The sequence below is a fragment of the Sus scrofa genome, chromosome 13 (genome assembly GCF_000003025.6).
Source record: "Sus scrofa isolate TJ Tabasco breed Duroc chromosome 13, Sscrofa11.1, whole genome shotgun sequence".
Classification (NCBI taxonomy): domain Eukaryota; kingdom Metazoa; phylum Chordata; class Mammalia; order Artiodactyla; family Suidae; genus Sus; species Sus scrofa.
Window position 1 is genome coordinate 193607934 of NC_010455.5, and position 25708 is coordinate 193633641.

Below are 25708 nucleotides of genomic sequence, written 5' to 3' on the forward strand. Positions count from 1 at the left end.
TACTCATAAACTCATCAGTGGCCCAGGGTTCTTTCTTCAATACTGGGCCACCTTTTGTCAAGGGCACCCAGGCATATTACAAAGTTCATCATGAGGTAGATTCTTTAAAGTTTTGTTTTTGTTTTTTCCTAGTCCTCTTTCCTTACAAGAAACATCTTGTGTGCTTGGGAAAAAAAAAGTCCCTCTTCATATGATAAATCATTCAGAATTCTGTGTCTGTATCTCATAAAAAAAAATTCTCTCTCCTCTGCAACTTCATTCTAATAAAAACTTACAAAAAATACAATAACTCAAGAGATATTGTTTTAGTAAACACAATAATTTATATTCTCAAAAAGCAAAGAACTTTGTATTTTCACTATGAACTGGTTATAAGGTAATAGAAACCTGCTTTGTATTTGTATGGCTGAAGTTCTTCTGGTGATTTATACAGTACAACAATACAGACTACCCTTAAACCATATTAAAATGTCTGTGTCTGAGGATAGAAAATTGATTACTGTTTTTCTCCTCTCTCTACCCTTCTCCAACCCCACCTAATGTCAGAATCTGATAAGCTAGAACATCTTATAAGGTACAGCATTCATTCAGAACACACTTACATAGATTTTGTGTGTTGTCTTCACTGTCGACAGGGTAGTAGTCACATCCTATTTCACATTAGTTTATACCTCCTGCTGGTGGAAGTGCTGAGATCAGAGACGTTCTTCATTGGAATAAGCCTTGTAGATCAAAGAACACCATATCAGAATATGTCTTGTAGGCTATTGAGTTCTAAATTTAGGTGTAAACCAAATGAAACAAAAGAAATGAGGTGACATAAAGAGGTCCCACAGCAAGAGGGTTGTAACTTGGTAACTCCATCCCAAGTCTCCAGTACTGTACTGCCTAAGCAGAAAGGAGAGAGGTATGACTTAACCAAAAAAGAAAAAAAAAAAAAACTATATTATTAATGGATTTACTTAAGAAAGAGGTCTAGGAGTTCCCTGTTTGCCTAAAGATTTAAGGATTTGGCATTGTCACTTCTATGGCTCAGGTCACTGCTGTGGCATAGGTTCAGTGATCCCTGGCCCTGCATGCCATGGGCATGACCAAAAAAATGAAAGAAAGAAAGATAGAGGTCTAAGGGATGAGCCCTGAACAAAGTGTAGAGATTGTATCGTCAACACATACCATCGGGGTTATTGATCTATGTACCTACCTGCTCATTTTGTCATACAAACTTAAATTAAAAAAAAAAAATTCTTGAAGGTTATATCCTCTATCGATATCCAATGGTTGGCTGCTCTCTACCACATAAAGAGGGACTATTCAGCCATTGTTTTGAATTACTGTGGGGAAGACACATTTGATCAAATACCTAAAAGTCACCCACTCCCTACGTTCTATCTGCTAGTGGAGTTCTGATTTTCAAATGACCTCTTCCCTAGATCTAGTAAATTAATTATAAGTATCTCCTATACATACATATAAGTACAGAAACTGGTCAAAGATGCAAGAAAAAATAGGCATGAAAATATCCAGGGCATATGCTTACATATATTTTTGTATAAAAGGGGCAAGTTTCCATTTATTTTATGTAGTTGTCATCTTCATAAAATTTAGATGTGTCAATAATGTTTAAGAAGCATCCTATTTCTATGTTGTCTTAAATCATGAATTAGCAAATACTTTATACAGAGCTATGTATTAAATGTTCATCAACCTCAAGGACAGAAAGGCTTGAGTTAGTGTTTAGCAGGCAACATTGAAATATAGAAGCCTCTATCTTCTGATAAAATTGGGGATTTTGTATATCATAATACTAAATCAGTATATATACTACATGTGCGTATATATATATATAGAGAGAGAAAGACAAAGAGAGACAGACACAGAGACACAGACACAGAGACACAGAGACAGAGACAGAGTACGTTAACCAGTTTCCTAGTCTTTCCCTCTCCTAAGTTCAAGTTCTTTCTGAATTAGCTAATACTGAGCAAAAATTTGATTCCCATTATTCAGAGAGCTGTGCCCAAGTTGCATGCTCCATTGCTTTAGCTTTGAGGTGCAGAGCTGAGAAAAAGAGCTATGAAAATATTTGTTACCACTTGATTGCAGTGAGGAGCAAGGATGGGATATATATTTTTAAATATATATATTCAAATGATTACAAGTAAATGGTAAACATAAACAAGTGGTTTAAAGTCATTTTCTTAAAACCAAATACCTTTCTTTCTGGAAAGAAAATATTTCCAGGTTCATTTCATCTGAAGAAAGCAGATTTTTGACACATAGTAATGAGCAAATAATTCTGAATCTGTCCAAACATGCAATCGAATCATACTTGTTCAGGCATAAATTGTTTTTTTCATCATAAGTTAAAAAATCAAATGTGGGAATTGATGACAGGCTTCTAACATAAGGAGCTTACATAGAGCTAAGATTTTTGGAAGTAGATATAAAAGTATGTAATTAATTTATTTCATTTACAGGTAATATTCAAACGGAAGCTTAGGGAAGTCATAGGGAAGAAGTGGGAGGAACATGGAAAGTCTTGGCTGTATCGTGGGCTGGGGAACACCATATTAATGTTTTAAAGCAACTGAAGCTATTCCATTCTTTAATATTCCTTATCCATGGCACTGTCATGGCTGAATACATACTGGTCTTCCAGTTGCTTTGGTGTCTTGGCCTATTCTTATTTCTAATCAGTAGTAGTCTCTCCAATAGCACCCAATGGAGAGAGTTCTCATATATTAAATAAGTCCTCAACTCCATTTTAGTTTTGAGGAATATATGAAGGTAACACAAGTGAAAATTAATATACTTTTTTTTTATGCTTTTTAGGGCCACACCTAAGGCATAGGGAAGTTTCCAGGCTAGGGGTCTAATCATCCACACCACAGCCACAGCAATGTGGGCTAGGAGCTGTGTCTGTGACCTATTCCACAGCTCATGGCAATGCTGGATTGCTAACCCCCTGAGTGAGGCCAGGTATCAAACCCACGTCCTCATAGATAGTATTTGGGTTCATTTCCACTGAGCCACAATGGGAACTCCAAAATAATAATATTAAGTTAAATGCCAGACCTGCATTTAGAATCCTGATGGCCTAGAAAGCTGGTGGAAGCCCCAGAGGCTGAGAACTTTGATCTGCATCCAGCCCAGAGAACAAGTAGACCCCCAAGTCTTCTTAGACCACTTACTCAGCATCTCCATTCTGTTTTTGATCTAGAAGACTTTTCAGCCACTGAAAAGGATATGACAAGAAATTAATTTCAATTTCATAATTTGTAAAATTGGGATCATGGCACCTACCTCATTGGATTATGTAGTGGATTTTAGATTTTAGATTTTAAATAAAATGTGTATTGGCATGCAGTACTTTCTCAATTAATGGTGGTTCTAGTATTTGGCATAAGTGAATATTTATTAAGTATTTATTTTTAAGTCAGTTAACTAAATTTCCCAACTCAGATTAATATTTTCTCTTTTTTACTCTAGCATTTTACTCTTCAATCAGTAAGTTCTTCTACCACAACATGTATCACTTTCTTTTTATTGGAATCATTTATGCAAGTATCTAGATCTTTTATAGTCTTACTCCAAACACCTATATATATGGCCCATATTCGATTTAGTTAGATTTGAAGATAGTGCAAATTCAAAAAATCATTTGCAAAATAAGACTATAATGAAATTTTCTTGTTTTTATGTGTTTACTTACTCTTCCCAATTAAAGACAACAAGGTTTTTTTTGGAGGGGGGGCATACATGTGGCATATGGAAGTTCCCAGGCTAGGGGTCCAATCAGAGCTTTAGCTGCTGGCCTATGCCACAGCCACAGCAATACTGGATCCAAGCCACATCTGTGACCTACACCACAGCTCACAGCAATGCTGGATCCTTAACCCGCTGAGCAAGGCCAGGGATCGAACCTGCATCCTCATGGATACTAGTTGGGTTCGTTACTGCTGAGCCACAATGAGAACTCCTCATCAAGTATTTCTGATGGTGCAAAATATGTATGTTAATACTATGAGGATAGTAAAAAAGATAAACCCTAATCCCAAGGGAGTTTTACTAGTGATGGGGATGATAATCCTGCAAAGAACTAGAATGCAAGACAGAATCATATAATGCACAGATTAAAAACCCAGGCAAAGATAACTACTGATTTCTAACTGTCTAACCTGCCTTGGGTATTTAATTTCTAACTGTTACAAGAACACTTCTAGGTAGGCATTATTAACCACTTTTTACATTAAGCAAAAACAAAAATAGACAAAAATCACCTAAAACTTAGAGAGGTTAAGGAACATGCCGATAGTCATGTCAGTAACAGGACCAGTATTTCGACTTAGATGTTTCTCATTTCCATGCATCCATGACCCCCCCCCCGCACTGTCTTTTTGATAAAGGAGCATGTAGAAATACATAATTTATTCTGATTGTCTTTGGACAGACAGCATTTAAAAGACTGAAAAAACTTGGAGTGAGGACAAGTAGAAAGGAAAACCATTCCAGGGAAAACAAAAACAAAAACAAAACTCCAGGAACACAGAGAGGGGAGAGCAGTAACAATGAAAGGTATATTTTCACGATGTTCTAACCTGTTTTCTAGTTTAGTCCAAGTTCTAGACGAATCACAAAAACCCTCAAGGATTTTCTAACAGTGATACTTAGAAAAAAGACAGCACATTCTACAAGATTCTTAAGAAAGAACAATGAAACAGGGCAAAGGATTCCTGAAAGGCTCATACCCTCACAAATAAGTGGTTTTCTATGATTTGCATAGAAGGATAGAACACGTTTGACTCAGGCTGCTCCCAGAAACCCAAGATCAGGACCAATAATCCTTTTCACCTCAATAGACTTTTATGCAATGTAGGGACATGTTGAATGAATTATCAAACCAAAATTATATATATATATATATATATATATATATATATATATATATATTTGTTTGTTTATTTGTTTGTTTAACCTGTGTGTGTTAAAAAAGTCCATGTCTCTAATAAAATATCTGAGGAGGACTTCATATCACAAAAAGTTGACTTTTGTCCTTTTTTTTTGTCTTTACTGAACAAAAAAGGTCGCCATAATACAGTTTTCTTTTTACCTACTGTGATCAGTTGGGTGTCATAGGGAGATATATAAAATATATATTGTCAGTTATGATATACTTTTGTTTTGCTCACCTCACATACTACTGTGCCTGATATTATATATGCATATATATACATACATGAATTATTTGTTCATCGAATAAACAAAGAGCCAGGGACAGATAAAAGTAAGAGCTTTTAGTTTTCAAGTTTTCTAGAGCAAATATTTATTCTATACAGAAGAAAACAAAACAAAAAAAAAATGAGCAAGCAAACAATGAATGATCTCTTAACGTTTTGCAGTCTCAGGTTTAACTTGAGCATTATTTGCCATGCAGAGTAAGTCTCTGCATTTTCCTTCTCTGCATCTAAGCCCGTCTACTTCTGTCACCTTCCAGTTATCCCTCTGCAGTGGTGCTTAGACACAACCATGAATAACTTATAGGTATTTTATGGAATTATTTATTGAATTTTGAGAAGATGATTCTACTCTATTAGCTTTGCATTGAAAAACTGAGAGTCTGTAGTCTCTTTAAAAGGCGAATAATTTAGCAAGGAGAAGACTGATCAATCTGCTTCTTATCCTTTGCCAGAAAAAAAAATGTTTTTGAATAGTCGATTGCCAAAGTTTCAAATCAATGGAACAACACACTGAATAAATAAATGGCTTTTTGTAGCTAGAGTTGCCCTTCTCATTAGAAATAGGTAACCGAGGTTTGTTAAACTTGGGAGTAAATTAGTGTTGTCCCAGATACTTTACCTTCTTAAATAAAGTTACGTAGCTCTACTTTGGAGATTCTGTCTTAGATATTGAACATAGGCAGGGGGGAAATTATTACAGTAATTGAATGATCCCAGAGATCTCAGTCAATGAAGATCTAGGATAGATGCAATATAGGGAGCATTATGAGATGTTAGATACTGGGCCAGATATGTCAATGAAGGCGTTGTTCACTTTAGGACAGGATATGAAATATTCTATCCGCTATGTTAACTGTATGTGCTTAGTAAAGATGGAGCGATGGAGGCTGAGTATGAATTGAATTTTGGATGATGGATTTTTTTTTCTTTTGGAAAGATCACCATTATGACAATTCTACATAGATTTAGCCCTGAATAATGATTCACCACTTCTTTTGAGTTTTAGTTAATGCATTATACTAGTGGTGCTAGGATTCCTATTCACAATTTGAAAATTTAAGAGGCAGTATTTTTTTGTGAAAAAGATCATGTCCCTGGGATTTTCCACAGAATGTGACATATTTGCACCATCAGTGGAAATTTACAATGACTCAAGGAACGATCTTAATGAAATCAGCCCCCTCATCAGCTAAAAATCTAAAGGGAGAATTAACAGATCAATTTAAGTTCAATTCTATAGACAGGTGGAATTTTTATTTAAAATCATTTTTTTAAATGTTTTTATAATATAAATAATTAAGGAAGTCATTTGTTTTTAAATAAATCCACACATATGAATAAAAACAGATAAATTAATGTCCCTGCCTTCCCATTTCCCACTACGGTTTTTCATTTCTTTTTTCTTTCTTTTGGCCATGCCCGTGGCGTGTAGAAGTTCCCAGGCCAGGGTTGGAACCCACACCACAGCTGTGACCTTGCCATTGTAGTGACAACACTGGATACTTAAACCACTGAGCCACAAGAAAACTCCTAGATGGTATTTTAAATCATTTGTCTAGTTTTGTTTGTTTGTTTGTTTGTTTTTGGCTGCACCTGCAGCATATAGAACTTCTTGGGCCAGGGACTGAATCTTAGCTGCATTTGCGACCTACACCACAGTTGGGGCAATGTGGGATCTTTAACCCATTGTACCACAGAGAGAACTCTCCTGCTACACTTACTTCTCTCTATGCATTTTCACATCTTTATGAATATTTTTAAAATTATGGATATGTGAGTTTTTCTTTTCCACCTCCTCCTTTTTCACATATAGCATGTATTGTCTACATTCTTATAACATTTTTAAAAAAATTAACAGTATCTCCTCAAGATCTTCTTTGTCAGTATGGGTGGACTTCTCACCCATTCTCATCACGGAGGCCTATTATTTATAGTATGGCTATATTATAAATTAATTTGTTTATTTATTTATTCTTTTATGAAGGGGAGGCTGAAAAAGTATCTTTCCTAGTTCACTGTATATTATTACATTGGTCTTTACAAACACCCCCCCCACACACAAGTTGAGTTTGATTTATTTTCCTTCCATCTGATTTCTGAGAATGTATTGGGCTAGTGTTGCTGGATCTTTTCTGTGACGGGTTAGGTAATGTTCCCTCAGGACATTTAGAAATAAGAACAGTACACACATAAATCAATGTCCCCTGACCTTTCTCTATCTCTATTTTTGGCACCAAAAATTCTGCTCTGAGTTGTCATTTTCCCAGATCTGGACAGAATCATCTCCTTATTCCTCAGGTATTTCTCTCAGTTTCTATGTAACTTTCTCAGGGGCAAGCCCATCCCTTTCTTTTTCCAGTTACATCTCCTTGGTTGGCTTTGAGAGTTAACATCACATATTAGTTATCTGTCATCTCTCTTGCTGTCTTAATTACACTATCATTGAAAATTTGCTGACATTATTTGCCTTAAAGGCAATATGGAATGAAAAATGTAAAGATATATTCTATAAATATGTTCATAATTCATTAATAATAATAATAGTAACTGACATTTATTAAAGTGGCTACTTTATTCCTGCTATATTTATAGACTCTTTAAAACAAGTGTATTGACTCATTAAGCCTTTCCAACCACTCAGTGGAGTGGACATTACTATAATCCCTGCTTTGTAGATGAAGAAATTGACCACAAAGAGGCTTTATGTTGGCAGGACTACAATTCAAGCCCATCCAGTTCAGTTCCAGAGACTGTGCCTTAACTATGACTCTGTACAACCCCAAGATGTGAAAGCTCTGATCTAAAAGGTCTGAATTTCCTAAATTTTATTTTTATTTTTATTTTGCTTTTTAGGGCTGCACCTGGGAATGTGGAAGTTCCCAGGCTAGAGATCGAGTCGGGGGTTGTAGCCACCGGCCTATACCACATCTACAGCAACGTGGATCTGAGCTGGGTCTGCGAGCTACACCACAGCTCACGGCAATGCGGGATCCTTTAACCCACTGAGCAAGGCCACGGATCTAACCCACATCCTCATGGATATAGTTGGGTTTGTTTCTACTGCGCCACAATGGGAACTCCCTGGATTTTCTAAATTTTAACAGCTAGTGTCAAATTTGTCTTTAAAATGGCTCTCTATAAATATAACTTTCAGAAAAACCTAACCACAAGTGGTACTTTTAGTCTTTTATTTTTGTCTATCTGATCAGGGGAAAAAAAAAAGCCCTTAAGATTTAAAATTTGTATTTCTGCTGGCAAATCTTCAGCTATACAAATACATTGAATTCTTCAGAGCATTAGCCTGAACTGTTGAATGTTGGACTTGAAAGAGAATATGGAGATGTACTCTGGGCTCTTATTTTATTAATGAGAAACCTGAGTGTCTGAGAGTTTATATGACTTCTACTAGTTCCCACAGAGAGCTGGCTACAAGGTTTGAGGGGAACTTAGATATTCCGTCTGTCTTTTTTATGCTATTTCAGCTAATCGGCACTGCCTCCTATAACAACCTCCCTTGGTAATCACACTTCCTTATAGGATCCCATGTTACTTACTCAAGAGATATACAAAGACACTGAGCTGGGCTTCTAGTATTTTACTAAAGCACAAAGAAAACACCGGGAAGGCAGGTTCTAGGATCATCGTACTGTGTTCTAACCTTTGGTACAATCTTCATAAAGAATAAAACACCAATTGAATAGAGAATGAAGGACAACCCTATCCATAGAATCCACCACAGGTTCCCAGTTACACTTAAATGTGTGTAAAATTTGTTTAGGGTACAGGTTCCATGACTATAGCCATAGAGTCTCCGCAGCAGTAATGAGAGAAGACTCATAGGATTGCAGAGGTGGAATGGATCTCAGAATTGATGCAGGGTGAGGTTTAGAAGTCTACGTGGCAGATGAGTGTTTGAGTTCTAGTGATGCCAAATGACATCAAGATAACGTAGTAGCAAACCACAATTTTTTTTGTCCTTTTGTCTCTTTAAGGTCATACCTGTGGCATATGGAGGTTCCCAGGCTAGGGGTCTAATCGGAGCTGTTGCTGCCGGCCTACACCAGAGCCACAGCAATGCCAGATCCGAGCCGCATCTGCAACCTACACCACAGCTCATGGCAACGCCAGATCCCCAACCCACGGAGCAAGGCCAGGGATCGAACCTGCAACCTCATGGTTCCAGGTTGTGTTCATTTCTGCTGTGCCACAATAGGAACTCAGCAGACCACAACTCAGCAGAATTTAAGCTTTCTAGTAATAAATTTTCATTAAGTGAAAATCCATCCCTCTAAACTCACTCAGCAAATGTTTACTGAAGTATTATTAATTGCTAAACATTGGCCTGGGCATTGAAGATTTGAAGGCAATGAACCTCACCTCATTCAGATACTGTCAATGTCTCCATAGAATTGACCTTCTGGTGGGGTAAGGGGATGTGGAAAATGACTCTCACTCAGCTCTTGGCACTTACTTCATGTTGCAGGAGTTCCATTAAGGTAACAGGAGTGGCCCCTTTTTGTCCATCAGGCAGGTAGAGGGAGATTTTCTTATCTGCTTGGTGCATTTGGACAGGACCTGGGCATGCCTTGTTCAGTACCTTCTCTCCTTCCTGTCTGCTTCTCCCCTAAGTGTAATGAAACCACCAGCCCAATCATTGTTTATTTCTGGTATTAATATCAGGAATGCCACTTACCTTCAGATAGAAGCCCCCTTTTCCAAGAGGAATTATTTTAGTCGTAAAAGTGGCAGTTTACTCTTGTTTGCTTATGCTTTTGTCTTATTTTTCTCTTCATTCAGAAGTCTAAGGGACAGGGATGCTCTCTCTTTCTCTTTCTGGATACACACACACACACACACACACACACACATATACACTCACATATACACTCACATATATATGTATACACACACACACAGACACACAGGGCATATGGAAGTTCCCAGGGTAGGGGTCAAATCGGAGCTGCAGCTGAGGCCTACACTAGATCCAAGCTATCTCTGGAACCTCTGCCACAACTTGCAGCAATATTGAATTCTTAACCCATCGAGTGAGGCCAGGGATTAAATCCATCCTCATGGACATTATATCGGGTTCTTAACCCACTGAACCATAATGAGAACTCGAGGGATGCTGTATTTTGTACTAGTTTTAAAACCTAAATAATAAATTCAGATCAGTTGCCATGAGAGCAAAAGTCTACGGCCCCACTGAAACACATAGGAGGTGTTCAGACATACGGAAGGCATCCTCGTAAGTAATTTTAGTTTGTTCAACTGCTACCTGCGTTTTGTTTGTTTTTTAATAATGGGATAGTCTTCCTTTAGGATCAGCCTTCTTTTATATTCAAATAGTACTGAGAGTCATTGGAGATGGATTTTTTATAATGTGCATCTGTCCTGAAATTCAACCAAGAGCTTCTTGGCTGACATAGGTGTGGGTGGTCATCCCAGCATGAGACGCTGCAGCAGAGTTAAAGCAAAGGCCTATCATTTTAAGACAAAACCCAAAGCTTCTGCCAGATATACATTACATGCACTTATGATTTTACAGAAAAGTCTAAGATGACAAATATACAGTGTAATCAGAGTTCACATAGACAAATACAGAGTCAATCTATGATAGTTACTACGTTATTGTCTCTGTTTTAAATCTGCCATTCTATGTATAACTGATTCACTTTGCTATAAATCTGAAGGTAGTACAACATTGAAAATCTACTGTAGCCCAGTAAAATTTTAAAAATAATAAAGTGAAAATAAATATACCTTAGAATGCTCAGTCTGAGCGTCTGAAAACCACATTTCTCCTCTTTTAACTGTTCCCTGTTACGTTCTATCAATATTGGTCACCAGAGACCAACTGGAGGGCTGAAGGAAGGGGGTTTGCTTCTTCCTGTTTTGGTTTTCTGTTCCTGTTAATATCAGCCTGGCAATGAAAAGTGATTCCATTCCCCTTGCTAAACCCCACCTCCCCATTCCTCCAGAGAAACGAGCACTGCTGATCAGCAGCACCTCCCTCAGAGCCGGGTCCCAGCTCCACAGGTTCCTCCAAGTTCCACTAGGGGACCAGTGTCCTCTTCAGAGGTCTGAGTCTCACTCACTTGGAACTGCTAGGCTCTAAAACCACAACTTTTCTTTGTCCCCCAGCCCTCGGGCAGGGGCTGCTTCCTGCTATTACTAACTCTGTCAGCTTGACATTTCTCTTTGCCTTTTTTGTCCTCTAATACTTGTTTAATCTCTTCTCTACTTTGCATTGTCATAGTTTCTATTTTTTCTGCATGGACCCCAAGTAGCCACCAAAATACCTGTCGTACCTTATACATTCAGGAAAAGAAGTTGAACTCCCAGGTGAGCAATTTCCAATCTTTCTGGGTCCACAATTGGAAGATGACAACAAATTAGATGTCTAAGTGAGATCTAGAATAGGTCTGCATCCTTCTTCATCAAATCAATTAATCCTGTGAACAGAGTGGGGCTTGGTAACACTTCAAGAAGGAAAATGCTTATAAAACACCTTAACAAACATACCCGTTGCATCATGTCTGTAGCTGCAATTAAACCAAGGGAAAAAAACAGAGATCTTAACAGTAGGATCTGGTTGCTGGGAGATTAGATTAAAGCAATCATGTACTCTTAAAAATTGTTTCTCAGAAACATTACTTTGCAGATAATATTGCCTCCAGGAAAGAATAAATCAAGAGAGAGAGAGGAAGAGAGAGAGCCCTATATTCATCCCTCCATATCTGCAGGTTCCATATCCATGGATTCAATCAACAGAGGAAAGTATTTGAAAAAAGAAATCCAGAAAGTTCCAAAAAGCCAACCTCAATTTTGTCTCACTCCAGCAACTGACAACTATTTACAAAGCTTTTATGTCATATTTACAACTAATTTCACTTCATTTTCATTGTATTGGTGTGAATATATGTATTACAAATTATTTAGAGATGATTTAAAGTATACATGAGGATGTGTTTAAGTTATATGCAAATACTACACCATTTTATAGAAGGGACTCCAGCATCCTTGGGTTTTGGTACCCATGGGGGTTCTGGAACCATTCTGCTGGGGATACGGACTGAGGGACGACTGTATCTGATCCAGCTTTAAACTAAACTATCATCACTTGGAGTGATTGTAGCAACCAAAACTCAGGCAGCTGTTGCAGAAACTAAGTAAAAATTATTCGCATTGCTTTTTAGCTTGTAAAAAATCAGCCTATTTCAAGGTAATCCATTCTTGGAGTTCTCCTCTGCTAGCTTCCCTATCTATCCCTGTGATCAGGTTAGACTCTGGTGCCTGGCTAAAATAAATGTTTCATCTTTCAATTCTTTGAGTTTCTAAGTACAATGATGGCATCAATCAGCATGCCTATCTTTTCTCTGTATTTTCCTTTTATATTTTGCTTTGGAGTTCCCGTTGTGGCTCAGCAGTAAAAAAATGTGATTTTTATCCATGAGGCCTCGGGTTCGATCCCTGCGGGTTAAGGATCCAGCGTTGCTGTGAGTTGTGGTGTAGGTTGCAGACACAGCTTGGATTTCATGTTGCTGTGACTGTGGTGTAGGTTGGCAGGTACAGCTCCTGTTCGACCCCTAGCCTGGAAACTTCCAGGTGCCATGGGTGCTGCCCTAAAAAAAAAAAGAGAGAGAGAGTGAGAAAGAAAAAGCATGATTTTAAAGATAAACAGACACTATCTCTGGATCTTCACATGAGAAAAGCATTTGTGAATTAGTAATCCTTTTCACCAACTGTTGGAATGCAAATCCCAGCCCAACCAAAACTGAGTTAATATGTTACTTGAAAAAAAACACCTTAGACTTTTTTTTATTTTACTCTTTGAAAGATTAATATGTTGTAGAGATTACATGGTCAACATTAGCGTGTACCTTGTTATTACCTTATTATGATATTAAGAGTCCTCAGTTGTGAAATACTATGATCAGACATCAGGGGCTGGTGTCTAGTGCAAAGTTTAACGAGCTGCCCTGAGGACCAGGCAGGTTTTACGAGTGTACTTAGTTGAATATGTTTTACAAGTGGGGTGGAGTCTTTGAGTTAAAATAAGGGCAGTTTGCAGGTTCTTCTCCGAAACGCAGCTCACAGAGGAAATTCAGCCTCCTATGGGTACTTCCTTTGTTTTCCTTCCCTTCAGACATAAACTAGCATAAGCCCAAATGCAGTGTCTTAAGGAAATATGTAAGTTGGGTGTAAAGCTTTTATTATGGACTCTGGGCAATTTAATAATTTGGGTGTACCAGGGCTACGTTCATCTCTCGTGATTAAATGGCTTATCTGCCACATGTCATTCAAATCTGCCAGTGTCATTAGCTGACAGCGCTGGGCTTGGGTGGCTCCTGATAAGCACTCTGGGAGGGGAACGGAAGGGCAGGAAGGTGTACTCAAACACCGTAAAAGATTTTAACACGGGTACATCTAGAATGTTAGAATCATCCTATTTTGGAGGTGTAAGGGCTCATTAACTCCATCCACCCTCCTCAGGTTACCAGTAGGAAAACTGAAAACCAGAGAGAACATGTGTTTATAGTCGTCACACAACTATGAAGCAGCATAATGGGGGCAGCAGAATGGTTTTCTGACGCCACGCCGAGTTCCCTTGCACCATCATTCATGACTTCCCCTGTCCCCAGTCGTCTGTCTGCCTTTGCTGCAGTGACAGGCCACGCTGTAATTACTTCCCAGGAACAGGCACACTTTCTCAGAGATCACTGGGGAACCGTAGGAATAGCCTTTTGTTTCTACACAGGAGCGTTGAAGATTGTTCACTTAAAAAATAATTTGCTGGGTTTGTATTTTAAAGACAGAGAGACATGAAACGACTTTGTTGAAACTGTTTTTGAATTCTGTGTTCTCTTGCAGGGTGGCAAAGTGGTTAGCGGCCGCCAAGGCATCAGACACAGGAAGATGCCTCCCCGTGGTCAGACACAGACATTTTAAAATTCACACATTGCTTCTAAAAGCCTTGTTCACTGACATGCCCTCCTATTTGGGCAGTGATCATGAAAGCCATGATCTTAGCAGTTTATTGTAGAACATGCAGCAATTGCCATTTCTAATATCTCTCACAGGGAGTAACACAACGGCAAATACCTGCAAACTTGTAGGTATGGAATAAATTTGTGAGACTTGATCATCAGATGTTGATTGAACAAAAATTTATTTTGCAGCCACTGGAAGCAAGAGATCTTCAGGGCTTGGGGCTCTGGAATGGAAGTCTTCTTGTGCTCTTGATGGAATACAGATTATATTGGAATCAAAAGAATGAAATCGCATTCTGTACTTAGATTAAAGGAGAAGGATTTGGGCTAGTTTTGTGTCTGGTTTAACTGTTATCACCTAAAATTCCTAAATCACATAACATCCTTGTTTGAGTGTGTGCTTCTCCCGGGTACTTCTCCCATGGGTTGTGTATGTGAGCTTCCTTCCCATTGCTTAGCTGTGGTTGAGGCCCTGCCTTCACATTTCAGGTGGTTTAGGAGCTTTTCAGACTAATGAGTCTATGCTTCTTCAGGAATAAACAGAGACAGTTTTCAGAAAATAGACCTGTCAGACCAGGTCGTGGAATACGCGTGCTTTCGTATTATGTTTTTGTTTAATATTTCATAAGAACACTAGATTTTACCTGAAAGCAACAAGAAATGTAAATGTTCTCTGCCCTCAGGCTGGATCGTACTGTCATGCTTAGCATCTCCATTACATATTTCAAGAGAGGCCAGAAAAAAGGAGAAGAATATTCTGGCTAAATTCTATCAACAGTTTTCTAAGTTGGAAATTGGAGATGACATAACTTATTTTGATTATCATGCTTAAGAGTTAGACAGATAATTAAAACAGAAGAAGTGGTAAATATGCATTTTCAGAATACGTATTTTCAAAAGATGTGCGTCAAAAGCGCTACAGCTCAGATTTCCAGATATATACATAAGTTTAAGAATCATGATAAAAAGAAATATGTTATATGTATATACACATTATAAGCATGCATATTTATTTACAATTATTCATGAGGTTGCTATCTTATTGCCTTTTTCTTGTTCCAGGATAATTGTCAAAGACATTTTCTTGGCTTTAGCAAGAAATTAAATTTTATTTGTGGCTCACATACACAAGCTTGTGGAGATGGAATTCTGGGAGTCAGGTGGGACTCACCATGGCAAGGGGTCCAGGCCAGGAGGGGACTGATTGGTTTCCAGCCTCTCTAGTTTACTGGGACACCCCAACTAATGGTTCTCCTGTGGGGACAGAAGCGGGGAGGGTTTGGAAAAGGGTGAAACAATCCTCTTCTATTTCCTCCTCTTTCTTGTCTTATTCTTTCCCTTCTCTTCTCTTCCCAACCTTTTCTATCCCATCCCTCTCCCCCTTTCTCATTCCCTCTCTTCTCTCCCTCCTCCTCTCTCACCCTCCCTTCCCCACTCATGCTCTTCTCTCATCGGTGATGATGGTAAGGTATGCTGTGTGCTCCAAGCCAGAAACGAAGAGCCTTATTGACTCAAGGCAAGTCTTTTCTTCGAAGAATTGTTTATTTCCATCCTACGGTATTATTCCCCTCAAAATTTATGCAACATCAGGAGCACACGTTCTAAGGTCTATATGGGTCTATCCAAAGATTTTACCTCTATTTTGGATCCAATTTATTTCCTTTTTTCCTTTGGAAATTTACCTCTGTTTTGGATCCAATATATGTATTCATTTATTTTTTTTTTCCTTTCGAAATTTGGCATGAAAAATTTCCAGACCAGGGATGGAACCCACATCATAGCAGCAACCTGAGCCACTGCAGTGACAACACCAGATCCTTAACTCACTGAGCCACTAGGCAACTCCTGGCTGTAATTTTTAAATATTTTTCTTCTGTAGATATAAGTCCATTTGATTTATTCCCAAATATTGTCGTGCTCTGTGTTATGTAATGTAAATTCATATGATTCCTTACCTTAGAATAATGTTTTGGTCCAGAGTTAAAGTTTAATACACTGGAAACTTGTTGCTCTTGGCATATTTACTTTAGTTTCTTCACTTTAGGGCATCAAATGAAATGTCAATGTCAAAATCTGATCTTGGAGTCACAGCGTTGAGGGGTTTATAATGATATTATTAGTTCTAAAGGCTTTATACTCTTCTAATAAACTTCTTTTCCATCATCTATTTCTTGTACCCATAGCATTTGTTTCAAAAAGTACAAGGGCATGTTCACATTCTATCAAATAAATATTTTGCAATTTCAAGTTCAATTTAATTCCTACGTGTGTAACCACAATAGGAAAAAAAAAAAAAAAAAAAGCCATAATGGGATGGAGCACTGTCATCTGATTTACTTTATGCCATGAACTCTGTTTAAAATAATTGCATGCTGGTTGTATTCCATGTTCCATATCCTTATTAATTAGATCTTTCTTAGGGTATAATCTTCCCTTAAGTGATACGCTTCGTGGCCTATTTTTGAAAGCATTATGTTGGGGTTCTGAGAGACTAGTCCTTGTTACTGTGTGGGTTCTGAACACTTGAAATAAATTGCAGGCAGAGTGAACATATCACCTTTGTTGTTGACAAGGGTCAATGTATACCATCAGATCTGCTCAAACAAATAGCCTTGATAACACGGAACCCTAGAATTAACAGGTTTATCCACATCAGGACAGCACCGGTCCATGATGGGGAAAGCAGTGGGAACTTGCATCTTCTGGGCAGTTTGTAAAAGAAGGAAGAGGTGAGGGGGAGGTCAAGGCTGAAAGGCACATGCCTCGTTATTCTTCCAAAATTTATCAGTTATAAAGGACATTGCACTCCCAGAAGGAAGAAAGCATGGTCAGATGAATATTTAGGAGAAATTCACTATTCATACAAACTAGTGAGGGAAAGATTATCCTGATAATACACTAGTCTAGAAAAAAGGGAATCTAGATTTTGTTTCTAGCTTTCCAATTAACTACCCAGTTCTAAACCTTGGATTCAGGTTTTCCATCACACCATCTACAGAAAAAAGCCTGTAGCATTGCTGGGTTCAAGCATTTCTTTTGCTTCTTAACATAATAAAAGTTGCTGGAGTTCCCTTGTGGCTTATCAGGTTAAGAACATGATATAGTCTCCATGAGGATGTGGGTTTGATCCCTGGCCTCCCTCAGTGGGTTAAGGATTCAGCTTTCTGGAGTTCTCGTCATTGCTCAGTGGTTAACGAATCCGACTAGGAACCATGAGGTTGCGGGTTCCATCCCTGGCCTTGCTCAGTGGGTTAAGGATCCAGCGTTGCCGTGAGCTGTGGTGTAGGCTGCAGACGCAGCTCGGATCCCGAGTTGCTGTGGCCCTGGTATAGGCTGGCGACTACAGCTCCGATTTGACCACTAGCCTGGGAACCTTCATATGCCGAAGGAGCAGCCCTAGAAATGGCAAAAAAAAAAAAAAAAAAAAAAAAAAAAAAGGATTCAGCTTTCCTACAAGCTGAGGCATAGGTTGCAGATGCGGCTCAGATCCTGCATTGCTGAGGCTATGGCACAAGCTGGCAGCTGCTCTGATTTGACCCCTGGCCAGGGAACTTCCATATGTGGCAGCTGCAACTGTGAAAAGAAAACAAACAAACAAAAGTTGCTGCCTTTCGTTGCAACACCCCTCCTAGTGTCAGGGTGTTTTTGTCACTATCTCAATTAATTCTCAGAAAGTCCCTCACTTTATAGAGGCTCAGAGGGTTAAGGGGCAACTTAAGCAGTGCAGCTTGTAAGTGGCAGATTCAGGATTCAAATTCAAGTTCTGCAAATCACTCTGTTCTCTCATAACATGTGATTCATGATGCCGCGCACAGTAAAAAGAACTTAGTATCTGTCTTTGAACCTCTAGCTTGAAAAAATCAAGATCCATATGGGAACCAGTTCTTAGAGTTCATAGAAGAGATGTAATGTGTTCCCTGATTCCAGAGAACAAAGGTCAAAAAAAGCCTAGTGCTTATTACAGATGACTGAGGAAAGATGCAGATTGACAAGAAAGAGTATAATTTGGAGCCCCAATCTCATTGCTCACACACCAGATGAGAAAAGGTTTACGGTAAAAAGTAATGAGGATGACAGTAATAATTTTTATTATAATTAATTTTGAAAGAAAGAATTCTGGACTTAAAATCTTTATTCTTTCTTCCTTAAAAGAGTGATTCTGGATTTAGAATATTTATTCCTTAGATAAAAACTTCAACATCATTTTTTTAGATAACATGATCAAAGTGTAAATTTGGAGGTCATATATATATATATATATATATATATATATATATTTAATTAAGAGAATTACAGTATATTTTTGAATAATATTCTCTTTAAACATGTGAGAATCTGTAATAAGGGCAGTCATCTAGAGTTTTCAGGGCTCCAGACTGCAAGGCACAAAAAACAAAGGTAAGATCTGAGCTTCTGTTTTCTTTTGATCTGTCAGTGACCTGACTATGGATCCACAGCGCCTTGATTTACTGAGACTCAACTGTCAGTCACACTAAAGTAACAGACGGAAAGAACAAGCACAGTGACTGTTGTGAATGGTTGAAGAAATAATTTCATTAGCCCAGAGACAATGTCTGATCAAGGATTCACTTTCCTTCTGACTCACTTCTGAAGTGAATCCTGGAACTAGGATTTCAGCAGGCCCTGGTGTAGGTGGAAATTTAGCATGGAGGGTACAGCATTGGTGGTTATAAATAATGATAGAGTTGCATGGTTTTGAAATAATTTCTTATGATATCAGGAGTGACCATATGGTTAAAATTGAATTGTCAGGTGAGCCAGCTATTCATCAAAGGCCCCCTAGTAGATGAAATCCAATTTCCCAAAGTGCATCATGGGAAACTCCCTAACTGTATATTAAGAACTATCATAGGCATTCCGTGAAGAACCCAAAGAAAATGACACAGTTAAGACACTCAATGGGGCAAAGGTTTAGAAATCTATCGATGTTTGCATTAGGCTTAGAAATTATGCAGATTTACTTCTTATCCATCAGAAAATATGATACAAGAAAGGATTCCAAGAGATAATGGCTAATAAGTACAGTTCTAAGATAGTAGAAAGAAACAAACACAAAAAGTGTGCAGTTATATTCAGGCCTTTGACAGTATACCAACTGTGGTAGCTTTATAAACTCATAAAAATTTATTACAAAGTAAATTGTTAGTCATCTAAATATAAAATTTTAAGAATATGAATGAAAACCAAAGATTTAATCGTTCTTAAGTGGATTGTGTGTTAAATACATTCCAGGATAGAGTTTTGTTTGATTTATAACATTTAGGACAGTAGATGTACCTGTGAAATTTATTGTATTCCTTTTACTGTTGTGTATAAAAGGATATAAGCAAAGTATAGAAAAAAGATTTGAAAGCTTATATTTAGATTAGTAAAATTTTTATAGCTGTAGAAAGTAATATTTTAAATCTATAACTAGTTTTTTTTTTTAATGTCTCCTTTTATTTGAGAGGCAGAACGTGTTGGTCAGATATGCAATAAAATGTATGGGAGGAGTTCTCCTAGTGGCGCAGATGAATCCAACTAGGAACCATGAGGTTGCAGGTTCCATCCCTGGCCTCGCTCAGTGGGCTAAGGATCCGGCGTTGCTGTAAGCTGTGGTATAGGTCTCAGACACAGTTCGGATCTGGCGTTGCTGTGGCTGTGGCTGTGGCATAGGCTGGCAGCTGTAGCTCCAGTTGGACCCCTAGCCTGCGAACCTCCATATGCTGCAGGTGCAGCCCTAAAAAGATACAAAAATAAAATAAAATAATAAAATAAAATAAAAGTGTATGAGAAGAGTAGTGATTCATTTATGTACTTTTAAGTGCAACTATAAAAAGACCTCTGCTGGGTTCTATAAATTAGCTGCCATGGGAGTTATGGACATAGTGTGTAATTTTTGGCACCTAACTGAAAACGAACAGGACAGAGATATATGAATCTTCACATTCTATGGTTTTCTAGAAGGCAATGTGCTACAGAGGACGGGTGCCCATTTCACTTTGCTATTCAGCATTTTTCTTGATAGCAGCATAGCAGAGGTCGTTGATTATACATTCTACAAAGTCATAGAGTGGGAACAGTTTGATTTCTCAGTACTGTGATGTATTTTTGCTTTTAATTTTTAAAAAATTACTTAGAGAATTAAAGCAGAACTGTTTAGCTTAAACAACCCTCTGAGAATTACCAAGTACTATTTCTAAAACTTCTCTAAAGCTAGCACAATTTAAGTTGTGTTTTTCTAGTGTTTTTATTCTATCGATGTATACATAGATAGATTGATACCATAGAGAAATATGTGTGGTTCCAAATAAAATATGTCCCACTACAAGTGGGCCTATGCCCCCAACCCCTCCTCCATATAAGTGCTTTATTTTTCAAATATTTATATCTTCTCTATTAAGAGCTTTTGATGTTGGTGCAGTCGTATTTACAAATCTTTTAACAACTGTTGCTTATGTCTGTTCTATCCAATATATTTAATCAACTGTTTTATATTTGTTTCCCAGTTTTTCTCATTGAGGAGCTTTGTTTGCTTTTCTTCCATCAAAGTAGACTATACTTTTCTCAAATTTATCTCTTACCCCCATCCTTTTTCCTCCCTCCTTGCATTCTCATGTCCAAGTCTCCTCACCATTGAGGCATGGCTCAAATGTCTTTTCTTCCCCCAAGTATTCTTTCATCCTTTTAGTTAGAGTCCTTCCTCTGATTTATTTTATATTGTACTTAAAATGGTTGAGACAGTATTATGTTTGTTACAGTATATTACTTTGAATAGTTCTCAAGAACAGGATCTATAAATCCTGACATCCCCAAAGAATCTCATTCAACACTTTGAAAAATGGGTTTTCTACTAAAGTTTTTAAAGAGAAAGAATGTGTGTTTAGTTTAGACAATGGAATACTCAGCTGGGACACACAGTATTTACTTTCAAATACTCGAACACCTGTCCTATGTTAGAAATGAAACTGGCCTTATATGGTCAATGGATGGTTGCTAAGGACATGTGGATTTTTCTCAATATAAAGAAGAAATTTTCAATGAAGAGAATTCTCTGAAAATAATGAACTCACAAAGGAGTCACTTCATGTCCATGTTCACTCAGGTTTGATACATCGATAGTCTTTCTGCAAGCCTTTTCTATAGAGCAGAGCTTCTGAATGAATAAATAAAATGATGGTCCCATTTGTGTGCTTCATGAGTTTTTAATGTGAGTCATTGACTATTGATATTGATAATCCTTCCAAATCTTTCCACTCTCCAATTACACACTTCTCCAGGGGTCATTTTATTTGACTTTAGACATGGTTTGCTTTTTATTTATAAAAACCTTAGGATAGATGCTAATTTTTTTGTGACTGAAATGGATGATTTTACTTTCAGTTTTTAGAAAACTTTTTAGAGGTTACATCACTTCTCAGAGAGTTCAAGATTAAATTTATTCCAAAGTCCAAATCTTGTCAACAAAATTAATAAATACAAACATTGTGCAGGGAAGTATACCTATATTTAATGCTTTATATAGCTTTTATCAAATTGATTTATTTTACAATTTTCCCCAAATTTCCCTATATAATAACCAATCACAAACAGTCTAAGAAATACCACTTAATGTGTTAAAAATAGAACAAAACAAAACAAAGTCCTGGGAATTCATAGTCTATCTTGTTTATATTTTTAATTAGGCTACAAACTAAATAGCAGGAAACCAGGGCTTCAAAGGTATTATGCATATTGTCCAACGCAATGATAAAACTTTAGTGAATATGAAATAAAGCAAAACTAAAATCATTTTTTCCTAGTACAAATTTGTTTATTAACTATAAACCAAGACTGTTTTGGCAACCTGAAAGCAATAAATCAACAGGGAAGAATTTTAGCAGAATCAGGAGCATAGATTATTACTGATCATGAAGCATTTATAAAAGGATTTTGTCATTCTTTTAGTAAAAGATGTTTGTGTTTCTGCTGTTTCTGAGGCTTTCTCTTAGGCATTGAGAACAAAAGCTGAGTGCCAGGCAATCCTATGCGCTGTGGCTTGTTCAGAAGAGAAGGTTGGTGGAAGGTCTTCTGATTTTAAACTCTAGTTGGATGTTGCTGCTTGCCCATCCTTGCATTCTGGCAGGAGGGGAAGGATGAATTTGCTCAACTCAGGATGTTCAAGATGATATTATCTCTCAGCTTATTAGCAGGATGCTAGTTAGGCAACTGGCAAAATTACTGATAAAAAGCAAAACAATCTTTAGAGGGGGTGCTGGAATCACCAGTTACACCAAGGAGGCTCCATTTCATCAAGAAAAGTTGAAAACAGTCATACTATCAGACAAGTGACGGCCAAAACATGAAAGCTGCATTGCTCTGTATTTCATGTGGAATCTCTTCAGTGTGTCTGTCACATGCAATCTCAGAAATAATGATAGTACCTACAGGATCAGTCTTCAACACAAAGGGCATTAAGAGAGCAACAAAAAAGCTAGCTAGTAGATGATAATGCTTGTGGTTAAGTCCTGAAGTTATATTTGAGGTTAATAGAACTTGATTCTTAAGACATGTGAAGTGATTCACCAGAATTATCAGAGAGGGTGACAACTTGGTAGAATCTGCCCCATTGGACAGTTTCTGGCAGCTGTGAATGCCATAAGTTGATCAATAGCAATTCAGAGGTCTGCAACCACTGCATAAATACCTCAGAGGAGGAAAGGTACTTGGTATACAGCTCAGAGATTGAAGGTTTCTTGAAAAATAGCTCAGTGGTGGGCAGCTTATGTACGGATAGCTTGGATATTGGCAATGTCTTATAAAATAGTGTGGGGATTGGCAGCTGTTGGCAATACAACACAATGGTGAGAAGCCACTAGGAATGAAGCCAAGATTTTGGTGGCTTCTATACCCCAAACTACTCAGTCTGTAGTGGTTTAGGGGCCGGAAACTCTTGGATAAGCAGTTAAGTTGCCCAAAGCATTTGAAGCCACTGCTGAGGGTCTGGCAAGCTTTGGACGTACCTTGGCTGGGTATGGAGCAGTCTGATACATACCCCTGGGTCTGAGTGCACGTGTTGCAGCTGGGGTTGGCTCTGATGTTGGTGGTTTCACAGGCACTGTGGCTTTTGTCCACTGTTGGAGAGTTGCAGGGCACAGAGGTATTTGATTGGTCACAACTTGTGGTGCATGTCTTGGGTTCGCAGTTGGGAGATTCACAGCTTGGTGCCTCGTCTTGAGTTTCCTGACAGTTATCCAGGAGCCAGAGATTTCCTTGGTAGCTGCTGGGTAAGCCGAGCCTAAAGGTGGGGCTTACATCACTGGAGTAAAATGCAACAGAAGTAGTCACCGGTATATAGCAGTAAGTTCTGTAGGATGTGACACTGCAATCCCCAGGACAGCCCAGGAGAGACATGGAGCCTGCGTGCATGCTCAGTGACGGTGGTGAAGTTATGGTGAGGCTGTGGCCTGATGACCTTTTATATCTTCCCTGGCCATTGTTTGCTTCTTCTTCCTTCTCCCTGCCTTGGACAATAACACAGCAACATTTGATTAGTGTGTTGTTTAGCTACAGCTGCTGTCTGCACGCTCATAAAAAAAAAAATAAGTTTATTTTGAGTTCTCAAAGTGTCTGTAATCATCACTTTGACCATCACCCATCCCTCATCATCTGTAGACCATGACTTTGGTGACTAGCGATTTCAATGTTAATAGGCAAACTCTCCTCCGTCAATCAATGGTAAACAAGAGATCAGGTGTCTATGGACTTCTTCAGCAGGATTATTAAAAGGTTAATGAAGATTGAAGTAAAATAAAGCACTCGTGCTTTTCCACTCTTTTGACCACTGCAAAGTACTGCATGGTTTGATCTTATACTCTAAGTCAAGCCCTTGGACTGTCTCCACATCATTGCTCAAAAGAGAGTATAAGGCATTGAATTGTTGAGAAAGAATTGCTTCCCCCAATAAGGACTTAATTGTGACAGTTCTTGTACTGGTGATAACTTCTCATCAGTTTGGAAAATTCTATTTGTAAGACTTGCAGCAATCCCAGTGAGACATTATGACCTACACGAGGCCAGAAATGAACTTGTTCCCAGGGGTCAGTGGTTGCTAAGTAACCAAGATTTCTATGAGATCTGTTTCTTAAAGAGTTTCTACAACATGTAATATCAAAGAAGGCCAGTTTCTGAAAATTGCACCTTCCTAATTGATGGAAATTATACATTATATACTCCATTGTCTCTGTTATAAAACCCAATTGCTGTCAGATGTAGAACATTTTTCTACATTGCTCCCAAAATAAGTTTTACTTATTCCTGATTTGCCTTTTTTTTTCCACATGTACTTTAATCCTGTGTTGAAGAATATAGTTATTTTTGGTTTATATCCACAAAAGGGAATGGCTCTGCTTAAAATTTTTATTTGAATAACATGTATAGTTATTATAGGCACTATACATGTTAAATAACACTTTTCACTCCTTATGGTGAAGGCTGAAGGAATTTTTTTAAAAGATTTTAATTTAAATGAAAGAATGCGTACTTTGCTCTTAAAAATATAAACTGTAATTCATACTTACAGCCTATATTGGATCGGAAATGGCAATGCATTTATTAACAGTGATGCGTTCAGACAGAGGACAGCAGCAACTTCTTCAGGACAAGCTATAGGGTTAGTTTTTAAATGACACTGTCTTCACAGAAGACAATTAGATTTCTCTCCCTGCTTTCTGCTTCTCAGCTATATTTTTTTAAAGCACATCAATTTAAAGCTACAGGTATTTTCCAAACTTCATTTTTTAATTTGAATTTTCCCAATGTGTCTCTCAGTAGATATTTGATAAATACTGGATTTAGTCTATGAGTGACTATTAAACACATTTTGCTGTCCTGTGAATGTGTCTCAGGTGAGAAGGGTCAGAATCAGGGAGCCCTATTTTTTGCAAATTGTTTGGCTATAGATTGTCCTGGGGTTCCATACAGAAATGGTCAGTCCTCAGGCAGGCAAAATAGGAAATAAAATACACAAGACTGTTCATGGCCTCCATGTAAATGCTGGGGAGGTTGTGGACAATAGGGAACGCTCCTAATGGGAATGTAAATTGGCACAGCCACCATGAAGAACAATGTGGAGGTTCTTTAAAAAATAAAAATGGAGTTACCACATGAGTAGGTTATCCCACTCCTGAGCGTCTATCTGGAGAAAACTCTAATTTAAAAAGTTATGCGCACCCTGGTGTCCATAGCAGCACTATTTACAAGATATGGAAACAACTTAAATGTCCCCGGACAGTGGAATGGATAAAGAAGATGTGGTACCTATATACAGTGAAATATTACTCAGCCATAGAAAAGAATGAAATGATGTCATTTGCATCAACATGGACGGACTTAGAGATTATTATGCTAAGTGAAGTAAGTCAGACAGAGAAATTGATATTGCTTATATGTGGAATCTAAACAATGATATGAATGAACGTATTTACACAATGGAAA

At 37.9% G+C, this 25708-nt stretch overlaps 1 protein-coding gene across 1 annotated transcript; it reads right to left on the reverse strand.

Moving 5' to 3' along the window:
- On the reverse strand, nucleotides 22025-25464 carry LOC100624898 (keratin-associated protein 24-1). Its single transcript, XM_003358906.2, has one exon. It carries the CDS (start codon nucleotides 23639-23641, stop codon nucleotides 22880-22882), a length of 762 nt encoding a protein of 253 aa, XP_003358954.1. The 5' UTR covers nucleotides 23642-25464; the 3' UTR covers nucleotides 22025-22879.